Here is a 16,711-nt window from a genome sequence, read left to right on the forward strand (position 1 = left end):
CCGTCAGGACGCCCCTAATCTCCTAGCACAGCCACCATCGGGCAGTTCTACAAATAGTCCAAACACTTGTCGGCGCTGGGATGGCAGCTGGCAGTACTGGGTAGGTTTTTTTTTTTGGTCTTAAGAGTTAGACAACACTCACTTCGAGAACACTGTTTACCTACCAGTCGGTAAGGACTGCAGTGTTGAGCATTCGTTAAAATTGAAGTTCCCCAGACTAGTTAGTCATTAGCCCTCCAGTTACATCCCCAGTGTGTTTTAATAGTTAATGTTAATTTCCAAACTACTTCAAACGGCCATATTTCATCGGACAATAGTCCAGAGCCCTAACAGACTGAAGCGTCATTCAGGCTAAAACTGTGTGCCGCACAGAGATTAGAACTCCTGACCTTTACCTTTCGCGGGCAACTGCTCTACCGACTAAGCTAGTCGAGCTTGGGCAGCTCAGTCGGTAGAGCACTTGCCCGTGAAAGGTAAAGGTCTCCAGTTCGAATCTCGGTTCGGCACACAGTTTAAATTTGCCAGCAAGTTTCATATCGGCGCACACTCGGCTGCAGGGTGAAAATTTCAATAAGAGAACCTTAAACGTGAAAGTAGATAAATTATCTATCCGAAAGCACCTTAGCTTAAATACTAAACACTGCTGACTATGAAAACTGAAACACCAGGAAGAACAGAAAATAACTAAACTTTACTTCGTTCATAGTAAAGTTGTTAAAGGATACTTTTAGATTTGAAGGTATATAGGGTGAGCTGGGATGATATTTGGATAGGTCATTCCATACTGCTTTAACTGTGTTAGTGTTAAATTAGTGTAGGCGTGCCAGCTTCTCGGCTATCTATGACCAGATGTTTTCATGTGAGATGGAAGTCGAACTTGCTGGTCAGGGCAACAGTCGAATACTCCCTGTATCGAGATAGCTCAGGGCGGCTTGGGAAATGGGCAGGCTTGGGTATATTGTTGAAACATGTAATGGAGCCCTAGAGGGCAGGAATCATCCTGTCCTAAACACGTTGGAAATTACGGCTTTGTGAACCAGAGGTAATTGTTGGGCACAAAATTCCGCCCACCCCACCTCCAAGCCAGATGATGGACCTGTAAGGTGAGTAATGCAATCGGGCAACGCTCTTTCTCCTCGAAGTGTGTACATACGCGAAGTCACTCGTTATCCTGTACGCAAAACAGGTGGTGTAAAAGACAGAACAACTGTGCTGTGTACAGTGTTGTCGCTGAGCGCCTCGTTATTGGCGTGCATCTCTGCTGCCGCATCAGGTGAAGCCCCAACAATGGTCACCACGATAGTCCAAAAATCATTGCGATGTCTTGTTGTAAAAACCTCATTTCCTAACTCGAGGTAACCGACGTGGCTTAAGATCTTGCACGACTTGGCAGAACAAACATCCCCTCCGGCGCCAGGCGCGTGGGGCCTGAGATATCGTACATATCACGATGCAATAGATCATAGTCGCATGTCACTCGTGATACTACGACCAGCAAAAGTGCAGAACGGTAAGCCTCAGCCTCTGTAGGCCATTATCCTACTGATATGCGTTTGACAATGCTAGTGGGTTTCTTATTACATGAAGCAAAAAAAAATCCTCTGAATAGTCAACTGTGGATTTCTGGCTGAGAAACCTGCAGCGTAATTTTCCTGTGACGTGTATGTTGAACATACATGGCATTCCTGATACGCGCAGTTGCAAGGAGAAGCTAAATAAATAACGTATCGGAGGCTGTAGTAGACTAGTAAACTTCGTGTCAGACGTCTGTCTGCCGCTTTCATAGTTAGTCTGCCCAGCGGTGTAAGTGGAATTAAAATGCGAGATGTGCTAAATTCCATGGAGCACCATCTTGCCAATAAAAAGAAATGCCTTGGGCCTTCCCAGCTCATCTCGATGAATGGGAGGTTATAATCTTATGAAGAAACTTTGCACGATCAATCTTCCTTCTCAAGTAACATTCTCGCTTAACGTTTGACTCCTGTCATGCATATCTTCACAAATTTTACTACTACTCGCACATCCCGTAATGGTAAAACTAGCTGCTCTTGCAGTCTTTCGATATTATTCTTAGAATTTTCTCACTTCGCTTTCGTAGTTATCCATCAACTCGAGATTCTTCGCTACCTCGAACTGGCGTCCTTTCTTGGCCATCCATGTGTACACTGCAAATAATTAAACATGAATAATTTGGTTACATTTGTTGTCAACGAATTACCCAGCGCGCCGCGTTAGCAGGCATTAAGGTATGCTGTCGCGGTGACCTTATAAATTAAGGCAGATCAGAATTATGAAAGTGGAACAATTTTCGTCGCAAAATACGGAGCTCACGCCTTCAGGTAAACTTTTGACTTTCAAGCAGTCAAAAAAAAGGGGTAATGTAGTCCGGATGAGAATCAAAATTTGGCGGTCACAATGGTATTTGGTGTGGGCTTCGCCAATACTGGGTGTCAAGATTCCATTCCTGCAATCATTAATAAGAAATTGCCCTGAGACTGAAATAAAGTAGATAAAATTACACACACACTATCAAAGAAAATAGGAAGAACGTAGTGGCAACTACGTCTGCGGAGACATGGCAGTGAATAAGTTTAATGTAACTTTCAGCGTAATCTAAAAGCTGTAAATCGTCTTAAGTTGCTCTTAACTGGTAACATGGAGTCTTCCAAACTTATAAATAAAAATATTGTGCATTCTGCCGTAAAACTAAGGCAATACTGCTGTTCTTATTTGTAACTGTTTCTCTACGAAGAACCACAAGAAGAGCCACTTAACATCCTAAAATTTGATAGAATGGCGTTCATCTGGCAGAATAGTTTTCGCTATGTGCATAACACTACATGGCACTTAAGTTCCAAAATTGAAGATGCTATGCTGAGAATAACACACAGTGCTGCTCAGGCACTAAAGAACCTATTGTGTGAAGGAAAAAATTTAATTTGGCGCTTAGTTTGTGGCCACTGAATTGTGCGTCAGAGATGGAGTAAAATGTCTTTCCTTAGCAGCTTATCACTTCCTGGTAGAAGTTAACGTGGAAGGTGGCGCTATATTAGTGCATAAAACTTCTTAGCCGAGGAGTCGGGGTTATACAACTGTTCAGAGCTCCAGCTGACACCACTTACGTACTTTAGGAAAGAACGGAAAAACAGCGGATCGCTCATTCTATCAACCCGTGTGCTGTCCGTAGTAGGCGAAATAAGTATAACTTTTCGTAAGTTACACAACTACGGTATATTCTCAGCTCCCATTCACTATTTCGTTAACTGTATCTAGGCATTTGTAGACGGAGCATTTGTTCCTAGAAGCTTACCAGTAATTTGAAGCTAGACGACACTTCAAAATATTCTAGTGAAGTGCCCACAGAAACTGAAGCATAATGTGCGTGGTCACACTAGATATTTCGAACTAATCTTTCTATTATAGAACATAGAAAAATTTCGTATGTGGTTCCCTTGTTTCACTGCCTGCTTAAAAGAAAATACAGTGGCGTCAAGAGCAGTATAAAGCATAAATACACTACCTCAGAAAAGTTTTCGTGGAAAATCAGCCTCCTTCTCACGCTGAAATCTCAGCTAAAGCAATTAATCTATTAGAGACGCTCATGACCTGAAGCCATCTCAGTGTAGCTAAGCGTCCTCCATATAAATCTTCTGGGATACCTAATTGGCGTACTTCGCGATGATGCCTCGTACGAGTTACTCTTTCATACCTAATGTATTGTAGATCCCTCGAATAAAAAGTGCCTAGTAGTCTGAATGACAGGTCACACCAATCTACAAGAACAGTGGCAGAAGTCATTCGCATGACCACCGTTTAGCATCATTCACATCCATTTGTTGTAGAACATTAAAACATATCCTGAGCTCAATCGCAATGAGGCATTTCGGACAGGACGACCCCCACGCCAAACGCATGGACACCGAAAACATCAGTAGTGAAGTCTTGTGACACCCAACTTTCTTTTTATTCTCACATGGCATCCGGAAAGCCATGGATCAATGCCACCAGGAAGCTAGTGTTTAAAGATTTCCGAAAAGCGTTCGACGCAGTACCACATCTACACTAATGATCCAATGTACGTTCGAAGGTGGAGTGAAGATAAATTTGTCTGGATTGAGAATTTTTCGTAGGGAAGACACAGCATGTTACCCTGGACGCAGAAGTAACTTTGGCTGTGTCCCCAGGTAAGGGTTCAGGGACCCTTCGTGTCAGTGCCGTTTCTATCATTAGGCAAGACTAGGCGGCCGCCTAGGGCCGACAAAATTGTAATGACGCCAAGGGGTGGAAATACTAATTTAAAATCAAATAGCCAACAAACTGAGCAGAGGAGGAAAAACTGACTATAGGAAAATTGACACCAAATTGTTTTCAGAAAACTAAGGAATAATATGATCAGTTCTTGCTTACTTCGACGAAACTACACGCATTGCATCTACCCACCTCAAACCTAAAGCAGCCGCTACTGAGTACGAAACGGAAATCAGAGCCACTACCTTAAGACAACCACTAATTCCCTCACCGGAATTCGAATTTGGACGCGTCTCAGGCGAGTGATCAGAAGACAATTTTGGCCATTGCGAGTAATAAAAACTGTAAAACTCGATAAAAATAGTCATTTAATCGCAACAAACTGGATGCTGAGAAGATCAGGGCTATTCTTAATTATAAAAATATTTGAAACAGGAACGAAGTAAGGTTATCCAGATGACCTAGTCTGATGCTTCGCAGTGTTTCCATTCAATACAGTAGAATTTCTAAATTCATTCGTACCAGAGAAGTCCCACAATTTAATTTGTCCATATCCCTGCAATCAAATAAAATAGGTAATTGATGCCAAATTTGGATGCACTGGTATTCAGTTGGTCTAGTTTAAAATGCTCACCACCTTATTTCAATTATTTCGAGAAATTTCAAAACTGAGAACAAAAGATAAGAAATGAAGGATATTTGTTGTCGGTTTTAAGGCAATTGCGGGCAAAACATGGAAACAGAAGACTCTCCAGACGAGGACGGCAGGTCGCTTTCATTTAATTATTAAAAATATAATAGATGGACATTGATGTGCCGTTGGATGGTGGTGGTCGAGGGGGAGACACGTGGTAATAGAGGGGGCGTCATATTTAAGTTCTCAGTAGGTGGCAAAACACGTAGCTATGGCCCTGCTTGTTAATGTTGTGTATTAATAATCTTGCAGACAGAACTGACAGTAACCTCAGACTTTCCGCAGATGATGAAGTTACCTATAATACTGTACTGTCTGAAATCTTAAATGGTAATGTCTGTGAAGCTTTCTCCAAAATGGTGCAAAGATCTGAAACTGGTTTAATGTTCAAAACTTAAAATTGTGCACGTCACAAAGAGAAAGTATTTGACGATAGTGTGAGTCGGTTGGAATAAAGTGGTTCAAACGGCTGTAAGCACTATGGGACCTGAAAACCTTACTAACCTAAGTACATCACACACATCCATGCCAGAGGCAGGATTCGAACCTGCGACCGTAGCAGCAGCGCGGTTCCGGGCTGAAGCGCCTGGAATCAGTAAATTCGTAAAAATACCTGGTTGCACATCTATATAGATACAGAATGAAATGGTCAGTCTGTCTTAGGTAAAGCAGGGGATACTTAGGTTTATCACTAGAATAACAGGGAAATGCAGTCACTCTACAAAGGAGGTAGCTTGTCACCTGTGCGACCCAACCTAAAATATTGCTAAAGTGTGTGGGACCCGTTCCGAGGAAGACTAACGGGCACTTACACGTATGCTGAAGAAACTGAACTGGCAGACACTAAAATATACTCAACTATCCCAAGAAAGCTTTCTTACCGGGTGACAAGAGCTGCTTCTCAGAGTGTACTAAAACCCCTCACTTCATTAGGGACAAAATCAAATTACACGCGCACGAATGCATTTAAAGTCATTCTTTCCGCGCTCCATGCGTGAATGGAAAGGTAGAAAGAAAGCCCTAATAACCAATACAATGCGTCGTAGCCTCTGCCATGCACTTAAGCGGTTTGCTGAGTACAGATGTATATAGGCTAACATTGTCAACCAATGTGACAATGTTCGTGCAAAACCGAAACCTTCAAAGCGATGTATTGTTTTTACTCGAGAAATTAAATTTAATCTTCCCTGCTTCCTACAATCGGCAATACGCAGGCGCAGCACTGCTGTTCTATAGGAAATTTGTATGTTTTTTTTTTTTTAAATTTCGCCGGTCGCTATGAGCAGAAATATATATCATGGTGACATACGTGTCTGAAGTGACAGTACATACAAATGTTTCGTTTAGTCTCTCCCCTGTACTGTGTGAATAATAACTTTATTATATTAAAATGGTTCAAAATGTGGGCAATGTCGTTCAGAGCTAATGCTGGCAAAAAGGTAAATTTTAAAACGGCTAATAAAGGTTTAAGCTCTGTAGTTATACTCTATGAAGAATGTAAGGAAATACGGAATATGGCAGTTTTTTTTTCCGCCACGTGGTTTTGGCGACTTAAAGCTGTCCAGCACTTAACAGAGGAGTTCTGAACTTCGTCCATCCAGAAACGTCAGATTTCGTGTAGTCTTTAGTAAAGCAGGTAAGTTTCACTTCAATTTCAGGTTAACAGCTGTATTTCATAAGTATTGGCCCAAGCTGAAAGAGCTATGCGTCAGAACATGGTATTGACCTGTAGTCGTTAACCTTGTAAAAACAGTACTCGAAAGACAGGCTGCCAGTGGCACCAACGTATCAAGAAGTTCGCGCCAAAACAAAAGGCAAAGCGCGTAGCTGCTAGCAAGCGTAACGAAGACAAGCGGGCAGTCGGACTAGGCGCCTAATGGAACTGTCAGTGAAAGTCGTCCTCATTGCGTGCGGAATGGGCGGTGGGAAAGCGTGCACGCATTTAACAAAGACAGCTGCAGTTTCCATACCATTCCCCAGGAATACTCAGTTTTTGCCTCAGTAAGAAAGATCACTTACATGGATGGTGCGCGTCGGCATCAGGTTCATAAAAAGTGCATTTGAGAATACCTGAATGGACTTAATATGCGTTTGTGCTAACACGCTTTTAGTAAAACGAACTGCTGTGGGGAAATAGTGTCCAAAATGTTTCTCTGAAGATTACGGTCACGCGGAATGAAATTCGTGCTTGCGTAAGGCAAAACCTTCATAGGGTAATGTCACAAAACTAAAATCGTAACGCGCATAGGCCTCCGTAACGGAGGGCAAGATGGGCACTACCCCACTCCCACCACCCTCCCCTCTAGAATCTAGAGTACAGGGTTTTTAATAATTACAGAATCTACTTATAACAGGTATACATTGGGTATGTAAAAATGATCTAGGATAAGAGGTTTCTCGACACCAGTAAATTCAGTTATTTGGCCATAAGTCTTGAAACAAATTCATTGCATAAAACTGTAAATCTATTGCACACACCCTCCCCTTCCCTTGACAAATTTTTGCGGGTGCTCATAAAGATCACATATTTGAGCACTAGTGGTTCTAAAAGTTGTTCTGAGAGGGATGGTAAACATTCAGGCATAAGGAATGATCATTCACAGCAAAACAGTAGCAAACACGGGCTCTAAGCATGTCAAGAGCTATCAGCACTTCATGCAAGAGATGGAAAAGTGCTCACAGATCTTACGGTATGCAGTTCAGAACCCCTGTTTACATACTTTTCGTCCATAATAACACATCCCAAAATATGGAAAATCAAGGAGCTTGCAGTGAGAGAGATTTGACAGGGGGGTGGGGGTGGTGGTGGTGGTGGTAATAATTTGAATTCTTTGCTTAGTGGTAGTTGCTGTCACGTTCCTGAATATTTAACTTTCTAGGACATCCTGTATAAAAAAGTGACTCGGCCATGTGTGCAGAACATACAAAAGAGAAACATGAATTGTAAAACGCCGTTCGTTAAGGGTTCGAATTAGGACTGTTCAGGAAATTTTATTTTAGGTGGTGGGAAACTCTTTTCAAGACAAAGGAATGTACCCTGTTCCGTGAAATAGTGTGCAAGCCTACAAAAGAATACAATAGTAAATTCGTCTTTCTCCTTTCACTGAATTATCAACATCGGACTAATCACAGCTAAGTATCTTCCAAGGCCTCAGGCTCACAGCTGTCATACAGAAGATACTTACGATTAAGACACTCTGGCACAATTTCTCATGGTTACGCTAGCACAAGAAACTTTGCAGTTTTTTCATAAAATTGTCAGAACAATCTGCCCCGCACACCACCGTCGGACAGCAAGAAATTGAAAAGCCTGCTGCAGTTCTTTTTGATGTATTCGTTGGGCACACGAAGCACATAAAATGATCAGGGTTACTTTTACAAAATCAAGGATTTCGTTTCAAATGCTTAAACTTGGAGCAAGAAGTAATAGTCCATAAATACATGTAATGATTTACTTCTCTATTTAATGTTCAAATAACCTTAACTGTCCCTCAAATATCCATTGTTGCTACTCATTGCTAGGTGGCAATAGCTTTCAGGCTACCTGCCAATATAATTTGGCTTCAGAAAAATTTTGGTTATAAAATAGCTGGTTTATTGCGTAAGAGTTATCAACATTGTTACTATAGAGATTTAAAATGGTTTTTATGTTAGTGTAACACAAAATTACTTAATTTTATTTTTCAGTTCTTGGGAAATACAGAGGTAGATCAGCCCAAGGGCATTACTGTAGTGAAAGAGAGCATACGGAAGCTGAAATTTTGCCAGCAGCTTAGGAAAGCTGAAGGCAACAAAACTCCTAAAGTTGAACTGACTATCAGCATTGATGGTGTAGCCATACAGACACCAAAAACTAAGGTAATAATACAAACTATTGTTGGATAGCTTAAGGAAAACTCACAAATATTAAAAGATAGTATACATTGATCTAAAATATTTACCGATTAAAAATCTCGGTTGTGTACACATTTTACACGTGAAAAATAGAATTGATTCCATATTTTTAGAGGAATTATGATACTGAACAGGAAAGAAGTGTTGGATTTAGCAGCTGGACTATGTACCGGTACGTAAGTTGTTTCTGACGTCTTCAGCCAGATGTCTTTCCTTGTTTCTGTGCAGAAGTTACAGTGGTCCTGAGAATGTTAGCGCTAACAATATCATTTTTTTGCTTTCAGAGGTGCTGCTTGATTTTACAGTGTAGATCTGGTCATGGCTTCTAGCAGACAGTGCAAGATTACTGAAAAATCTGCTTCAGTTTCTCAAACATTGCTCAACACGAAAGTTGACTGATACTTTTTCACCTTAGGTAGACAGAATTGCTGGCTAATAAACGTAAACCTCGTTAAACGCAAATAGTTAATTTGCGCGGGAATCGGAGTAATTTTATGCTAAATTCTGGGGCTATGTTCTTATTCACATATTAAATTTAAAATAATAGTTTAAAATTTTCACCCAAAATAACCATTATCTTCCTGAAACGCATTTTAGTGCAAAATTTGTACAATCAAAAAATTAACACGGAAACACACAATGCACAAAAATCATTTTCATTAACTCTACATGCTAAATAGCTTCTAGAGCATCTACATCGGAGGAATCTGATCGTGCTACAATCGGTTTCGTTTCCGTGACGGATTTCCTTGCGTGTAAATCCTAGAGATCTTAAATGTTCTCGCTAGGCGCTTCCATTAAATTTTCGGTGTCAGATTTGTCAGTTGCGTAAATACTCTTTGCCTGTCAATAATAAAACTGGTAACATTTAAAGGAACGTTAAAATTCTCTCTAAACTACTTCTCCTTACTCTTCAGGATCTCGTTCAAGTTTTCACCGCAGAATCGCTCAGTCTGAAGGACTCGGCCATTTTGTTAATTCTCATCATTCTAACAGGCTGAACATCCTTGTCTATTTCTTGCTTATTATTATTCTCACTGAAAATTATCAAATCTTCGTTACTTAAGTTCTCGGAATGAGCGTTTATGAAGTCGCGCACACACCTTCACCAGTGAACAGTCTGCCATATCTCTAGTTGTAACGGTGATCACTTAATCCTTTGGTCTTGATACAGCATGGAGCCACAGCTCCCTCCATATACTACTACCATATTTTAGACTGATATCGGACCATGCGTGTCTCATAACGCCAGCGGCTATCTTTCATATTAAATGTCACCATAAAATCGTGATGGCGAGTTAGTCACTCTAATCTTCCTTTTGAGATTCTAGAAATTTTTTGCAAATAGTACTGTCTACATTCAATGAGTACTACCTGGTTCATGGGTTGCAGGCTAGATTCAGTGTTCGGTGGCAGAAACAGAACTTACGTGTTTTCGCTGGAGTCAGTAATAGAAAGTTGGTGGGAACATCATCAAGGAGAAAAATTAAAGATTTTTCCTTAGAGGTGTTGCAATCCCCCTTAGTTCATCAAAGGAAGTAACTAAAATTCATCACATTTATTTAATCTCCAATGAACTCCCAGTTGCCTCTTCTCACAACTATCTAGCGTCATAAGACTCAAAGTACTAAATCATAATATTTTAGTTCACAATCCCACATTTGCTCTGGAAAGAATGGTCATCGGACACTGGCAGCCTTAAATCATGAGTGTGTATTCTTAAACAGAAATAAATGCACTGATAGGCATTAGTTTCGAAAACAAGCTCGTCTCATTAAGGTCCAAAACCTGCTTACCAGTACAGCCTCTGTCATTTGCTTTAAACTTCTTTTAAAATTAGACTGCGTCATCTACCGCAGCTGCCGCTCTATTCCGATGTTACGAAAGCAAACTGATGCTTGAAGTGATCAAATTGATCTGAGCTGGCAGAGGAAGGTGCTGAATCTCCCTCTTACTTTAAATATATGTACAAGGTCTTAGCTTCAGCTTGAATAGCAGATCCATGGAAGGTATGCACTGTAGGTTATAGTGCCCTGTCCATTGGCTTAGCATATTTCTATTCTTTCAATCGCATTTGGGTGAGATTAGATCACACTTCCGTTAGTTGTTGATGATGACTGAGCAGTTTTAGAATAGGTTCCACATTGCCATGAATAGCCCTCACAGTGGATTCAGTAAGCACCGAAGCAGGCTGAATATATAGTGATCCAAAACTTGTAAGCTCATTTCTACTGAAAAAGACCTACGCAGACACTTCTTTCTCTCAGCACACACCATTCCTATTAGCTGACATTTTACACGCCATGTCAACTGCTCCACTGGCCTTAAGGGACATGTCACATGTAGACAAGAGAGCTTCTGTATGGAGAAGCACTGAAGCATTACTGCTTCCATGTTCTCTTAATAACTGGCAGCATTGGACTTACAACCAAAATGGCATGGGACACATCAGTCTAGTATTTGGGTGGAGGAGATTTGTCCCCTTCAATTTTCTGTATGGTAGATACAGACCATCTGTCCTTAGTGTCATTTAATGAAGTCTCCACCATGGTGTGTTCTTCCGTGAAGTTTTTATTACTAATAACCAGTGTTAAAAATCAAAAGGAATAGAGGGTCATACAGTTTTTTACATATTATAGTATAAAGTGAAATACATATTAATCATGATCTTTGGACTGGAGATCACAACTCTCTGCAGAAGATTTAAATCAAATATTAGGTGTTAATTTATGCATAATGAATGAATCTAATAACTTAGTAATTGTTGTAATTTGGTTGCTAATGTAAGTTCCTACTGATCTGTAAAACTGATGGTTTCATCATTCTAAATTTTATTTTTAAGGTAATAATGCATCAGTATCCTCTCCATCGCATATCGTATTGTGCAGATGATAAAGGAGAGAAAAAGTTCTTCAGTTTCATAGCCAAAGAAGCAGATTCTGAAACGCATAACTGCTTTGTGTTTGTCAGTGACAAACTGGTAAGTTTGCTGTAAAACAATTTTCTACGCATAAACTTCGTTAAAATAACACAAATCATAGTAATAATGGAATGTTAGATGACGTTAGTGTGCATGCTAAATCATGGTTGGAGGGAAGCCAATTAAGAAAATGATTGTTGGGGTAGAGGGAGGGAATCGAATGAAGTATTGGCCATCAATACAGTAACCTACTTTTCAGTTGTACAGTGGGTACAAAGTAGACATCTTACAATTCTAGCAGATTTAAAGTTAGAAAGCTCTTCCCTTCCTTGAATGCTTTTTAAACTGTACTTATTAGTACTCGATCATTCTCTAAGGTATCAATCATGTTGTTCAGTCTTGAATTCAAAAAGGCTATTTTACATAAGTGTTATACTTGCTGATACGTTATGGTTTAAAAATCAAACAAAAGCACAGAAAGTACACACAAAATGTCACAAAGGTTAATACTGAAACATTTCTTCATATTAATGTTGTGAAGAGACAATATAACAAGAGTTGACAGTTTAGATTGTAAAGTGTTCCAGGAAAGAGCAGTTAAGACATAGAAAGGTGTCTTAAAAACCATGAGCATTCTTTTTACCATAACCTCATGTTATGGCCCACTAAGTATTTTTGTTAAACATGTTACAGGATGTTGGATTCTATTTTTGCTGTGCTGTACCTTTTATATATTTAGTTTTCAGTGGTCTCTCGTGACATTAAACCGGCTCTGGCTACAGTTAAATCCCAAGGCTGTAGCCCACTATGTCTGTCAGCTTAATGTTTCACAAAAGTATACAATCCCTTCCATAAATGTAGTTTCCCAGTATCCCATACATTGTCTAAACTTCATATAATGTTCTTAAGCACCTGAGTTCCTTGTTTCCCATAAGATTTGATATGGTTGCATAGGAGTTAATAAACTATTCAGTTGTAGGTTACCAAGATTTAAATTGTGTGAAGTGCTGAACTTCATGTTGTATACCAAGAGATGATCACCAGCTTGCTTCCTTCATGAACCATTCTTTTACTTAGCAGCCCATTAAAGTGATGTTCACATAAGGCAGCAATTGGTGACAACACTTAGTAACAAGGGACCTTGTATAACTTGATCTGCCAGCTAAAGGTATAATTTGGCCACAACTCTTTATAGTGTACACTTTAGATTGAATGTAGGACATAATGTTGATTTTTAATGTTCATGTAGCTATTTAGTGTTTTGTATAACTAAGCAAACACCTCATTAAAAATCGGTAACTATAGCTTTCTGAGTACATGAATGTAGAGGAAGTCAGAAGCAGGAAATGTCCCTAGTGTAAAGTCAGAATTGCCAGTTACCAGTGGCGAGATGACCCTGAGTGTTACAGGGTGTGTAGCAGGGACAGAACACATGAGCAGTGCAGTAAAGTATATACCCCTCCATGCAGAATGAATCACATATCTGCTTCCTGTCATCATTCCAGCATTCAAGACCTCTAGCTACATCTCGTGATCTGTATCATTTCTTCTTGTCCTATTTGTTCCAGGAGTTGCAAATATTCTGAAAGCATTAATGAATTTAAAGCCCCATTCTTTCAGTTCATGAACTATATAGTGGCCAGTTCAAACTGTTCCTCCTCTCCATATCTCAAGTGATAATGAAAGCTCAAATTCTTTGAATGCTAAACATACCTAATAATGTATCATAGCCTACCATTTATCATCAATATTGCATGGGCAGGCATTACTGGCAGCTCAGTTTCCTTGTATTAGGCAAAGGTCCAGAGTTAGTCTCTGTCCGGCACACAGTTTTAATCTGTCAGGAAGTTGCATATCAGCGCACACTCTGCTGCAGAGTGAAGATCTCATTCTCCTTGTATTATAGTTCTGTTTTCAATTTACTTAAAGAATTTCCTGGATCATTAACAGTAGACTCCTCCAGGGGCTCACCTCTTTAGCAGGTTTGTGCTTTTTGGAAAAGTGTTCAGCACTTTCAGTAGCAGAACAGTCTAAACTGTTTTGTTTATTTTTTCTTTCTTAGTTTCTGTTCTCTTTCCCTTCCTCTATTTCTGCATTCGAGGCTGCTCTTTTTCCCTGTGCACTCATGAAGGCAAGCTCATGTCACACGCATAACTGGGGACTGGGTAACATGTAATTCCCAGCGATAGACTGACAGGTAGGGGTTGCACATACCCTGATACAGGCAGGCCGAGGGCTGGGTGATAGCTTGAACTGCTACCTTCGCAAATTGCCAATTGGTCCCTCTGTTTACACCTCATGTCACTCCTCCCATACACCTAACAATCACCTAAGGCAGATGAGCCCCCTTCTGAGGAGGCGGCCCCCAGTTGGAAGGAGCATGCTGTCAGATGCTGATCATCATGGGGATTTTCTAACAATGAGCCAATAATATTTAGTCAACATCTACTAAATGAGAACAGAATAAGGCTACAAATTCAAACCCTCCCTGCAGCACCACAGTTCATCGTGCTTTCACGCACTGAAGAAGGAAAAGTCTTTGCCATGGTAAATATGTTTATTGTTCAGAAAGCTGTTGTTGCTGGCCCTGGGAAATCCTGCTCTTAATTTACACAATGGCATTTTGCTTTTCAACACAACTTCTGATTCTCAAGCACAACCACTGCTTTCAGCTTTGCTCCTACACAGCTATCCTGTTACTGTCAAGGCCCATTTACACTAGGCTACTCAATGGTCTGACACAGAAATCCAAACATACCCCTCTGATCAGGATGTCACTGCAGTCCTTCAGGGATGAAAAAGTAGATGCATCCTCAGTGCTCACATGCAGTACGAAAGCATTGGCGTGCGCGCGCACACCGCGCACCTCTGCCCAAACTCTTTGACTTTACATATGTCTGCTTGTCTGTATATGTGCGGATGGATATGTGTGTGTGAGGGTATACCTGTCCTTTTCCCCCTAAGGTAAGTCTTTCTGCTCCCAGGATTGGAATGACTCCTTACCCCCTCCCTTAAAACCCACATCCTTTCGTCCTTCCCTCCAGATTCTGCTACTGGTGTCCCCATTAAGATGACACTCAAATGTCCTGTCTACATCTGGCAAAATGTGTATCCTGTGGTAGGGATGTTCATGGGGAGATAGTCTGCCTCTGTCTCCCCACTGCAATGATAACTGTTCTGCCGCCTTCAGAGATTGTCCCATGTATCTCAATGAGAGGGTTGTCAGACATCCTGGTGAAGGAAAAAATGCATTACCTGGTCACTTGAAAGTTTTTGGTTAGTCAGAAATCCCTGCATTCTACCATCTGGCACTTACAGTACTGTTCTTGCTACCTCTTGCTCCACTAAGGACATTGTCACACAGACGTGCGACCTTAAACACCGCAGTTACAAAATTGCCCAGTGTCATGGTAGCATCCCCATCTCCTCCAGGTGTGCAACAAGCAACCAGGCTTCTGCCTCACAGGATGTCATCACCTGCTACATGACCTGCAGGCCGAAAAGGACAGAAGGAATACGCCTGTGAAGACATGTTAAGTCAGTCCAGTCAACAGAACTGATTCTTCCTTCGTGGACTTGGAAATCCTCTTAAACAGTTTCCCCACATCATCCTCACTGAGATGAACTCCATGTCACCAGTGCACACCGCGAACTGTTTTTCTGCCCTGGACCTCACAGACTGACAGGATGAGAATGCCAATATCTCTGTCAATTTCCTGGAGCAGGATCCTGAAGTCTTTGCACCCTCCAGCAGAGCCCATCTCCTTGACGGCCTGGCTTCAAACTGTTGCAGTATGCATTTTCCTTTCTCAGTTGACCCTGTCCCTTCGTACCCTTTACATCCCCCTTTGCTGTTCTCCCAGAATGTCAGAGATGGTGTCTTCCTTGACCTTCTAAATCGACTTGACCTCATCTGGCTTAACACAGGAGCATCCTCGTTCCTTTAAGACTCCCCACACTTACTCCCATTTGAATCTCTCGTAATGAACTACCCAGCTTGCCGATCATCTTCATTGGTTTGTTTTCTCTCCAACACAAACTCGAGAAACACATTCTTTTTATGTGCTACCAAATTAGAGGCTTCTACCTCACCCATGTACATGCCCAAATGGCAGGTTTCTAAGGCTTACAGGAGGCTTTATTCCTCCTTGGTGATCTTTGACAAACAATATTTCCCCAATTGTGATGACAAGGTATAATCTTAAACATTATCCTTACTGCTGCAGAACATTCCATTCCTCTCTCTTCGTTTTTTACCCTGCTGTGTCCCGGTCCTTTCATGGACTGAGGCATGCCACAGTGCAATTTACATGTGGAGGTGTGCTCTTCGCATTTTCAGCTGTCATGATATGGCAAACTGCATTAGTTACAGTTGCGTGCAGTGTAGTCACATTCTTTAGGATAGCAAAAAGCTAGCTGGATTTCCTGTACTAGTTCTTTTAATAGCTACACACCCTCTTCCGTCATGTGGGCCAACCTTAGATGGTTCTCTGGGACCAAGGTCCATTCCCCAATTTTCAGCCCGACTGTAGCAGATGTTACAGTGGACCCTACTGCTGTCTCCCAGCTTCAGCCACTATTTTGTGACTATTTAGAGCTCCACCCACTGTCACCCTGCCTTTCTCCATCGGAAATGAGTGGAAAAGGCTGGGGTGATACCTTCCTTCTCTTAGAATTCTGAGTGTTACAATGCCACCTTTACTATAAGGGACCTAGACCATGCTCTCACTTCATCCTGATCCTCCACCCCCAGGGCTGGACGATGTCAACATTCAGATGTTGCAGAACCTTTTTCCTATGGGCAAGCACTTTCTTCTTTATACATACAATTGCATCTGGAGAGAGGGCTCATTCCCAGACTCGGGTGTGAAGCCCCTGTTATGCACACACCTAAACCCAGCAAGGACACTCTTTCCTTCTAGTTATTGCCCCCACCCCATATATCTCACCAGCTG

At 41.2% G+C, this 16,711-nt stretch overlaps 1 protein-coding gene across 3 annotated transcripts in view; it reads left to right on the forward strand.

The window, feature by feature from the left end:
- Nucleotides 1-16,711, forward strand: part of LOC126183669 (PTB domain-containing engulfment adapter protein 1-like) — a 141,203-nt gene that overhangs the window by 114,513 nt on the left and 9,979 nt on the right. For all 3 annotated transcript variants that reach the window (XM_049925822.1, XM_049925821.1, XM_049925823.1), the window contains exons 4-5: nucleotides 8,630-8,800; nucleotides 11,679-11,816. In XM_049925822.1, the coding sequence (XP_049781779.1) occupies nucleotides 8,630-8,800; nucleotides 11,679-11,816 (309 nt within the window). The remainder of the gene's footprint in view (nucleotides 1-8,629; nucleotides 8,801-11,678; nucleotides 11,817-16,711) is intronic.

Source organism: Schistocerca cancellata, chromosome 4, assembly GCF_023864275.1.
Source record: "Schistocerca cancellata isolate TAMUIC-IGC-003103 chromosome 4, iqSchCanc2.1, whole genome shotgun sequence".
NCBI classification, from domain to species: Eukaryota; Metazoa; Arthropoda; class Insecta; order Orthoptera; family Acrididae; genus Schistocerca; species Schistocerca cancellata.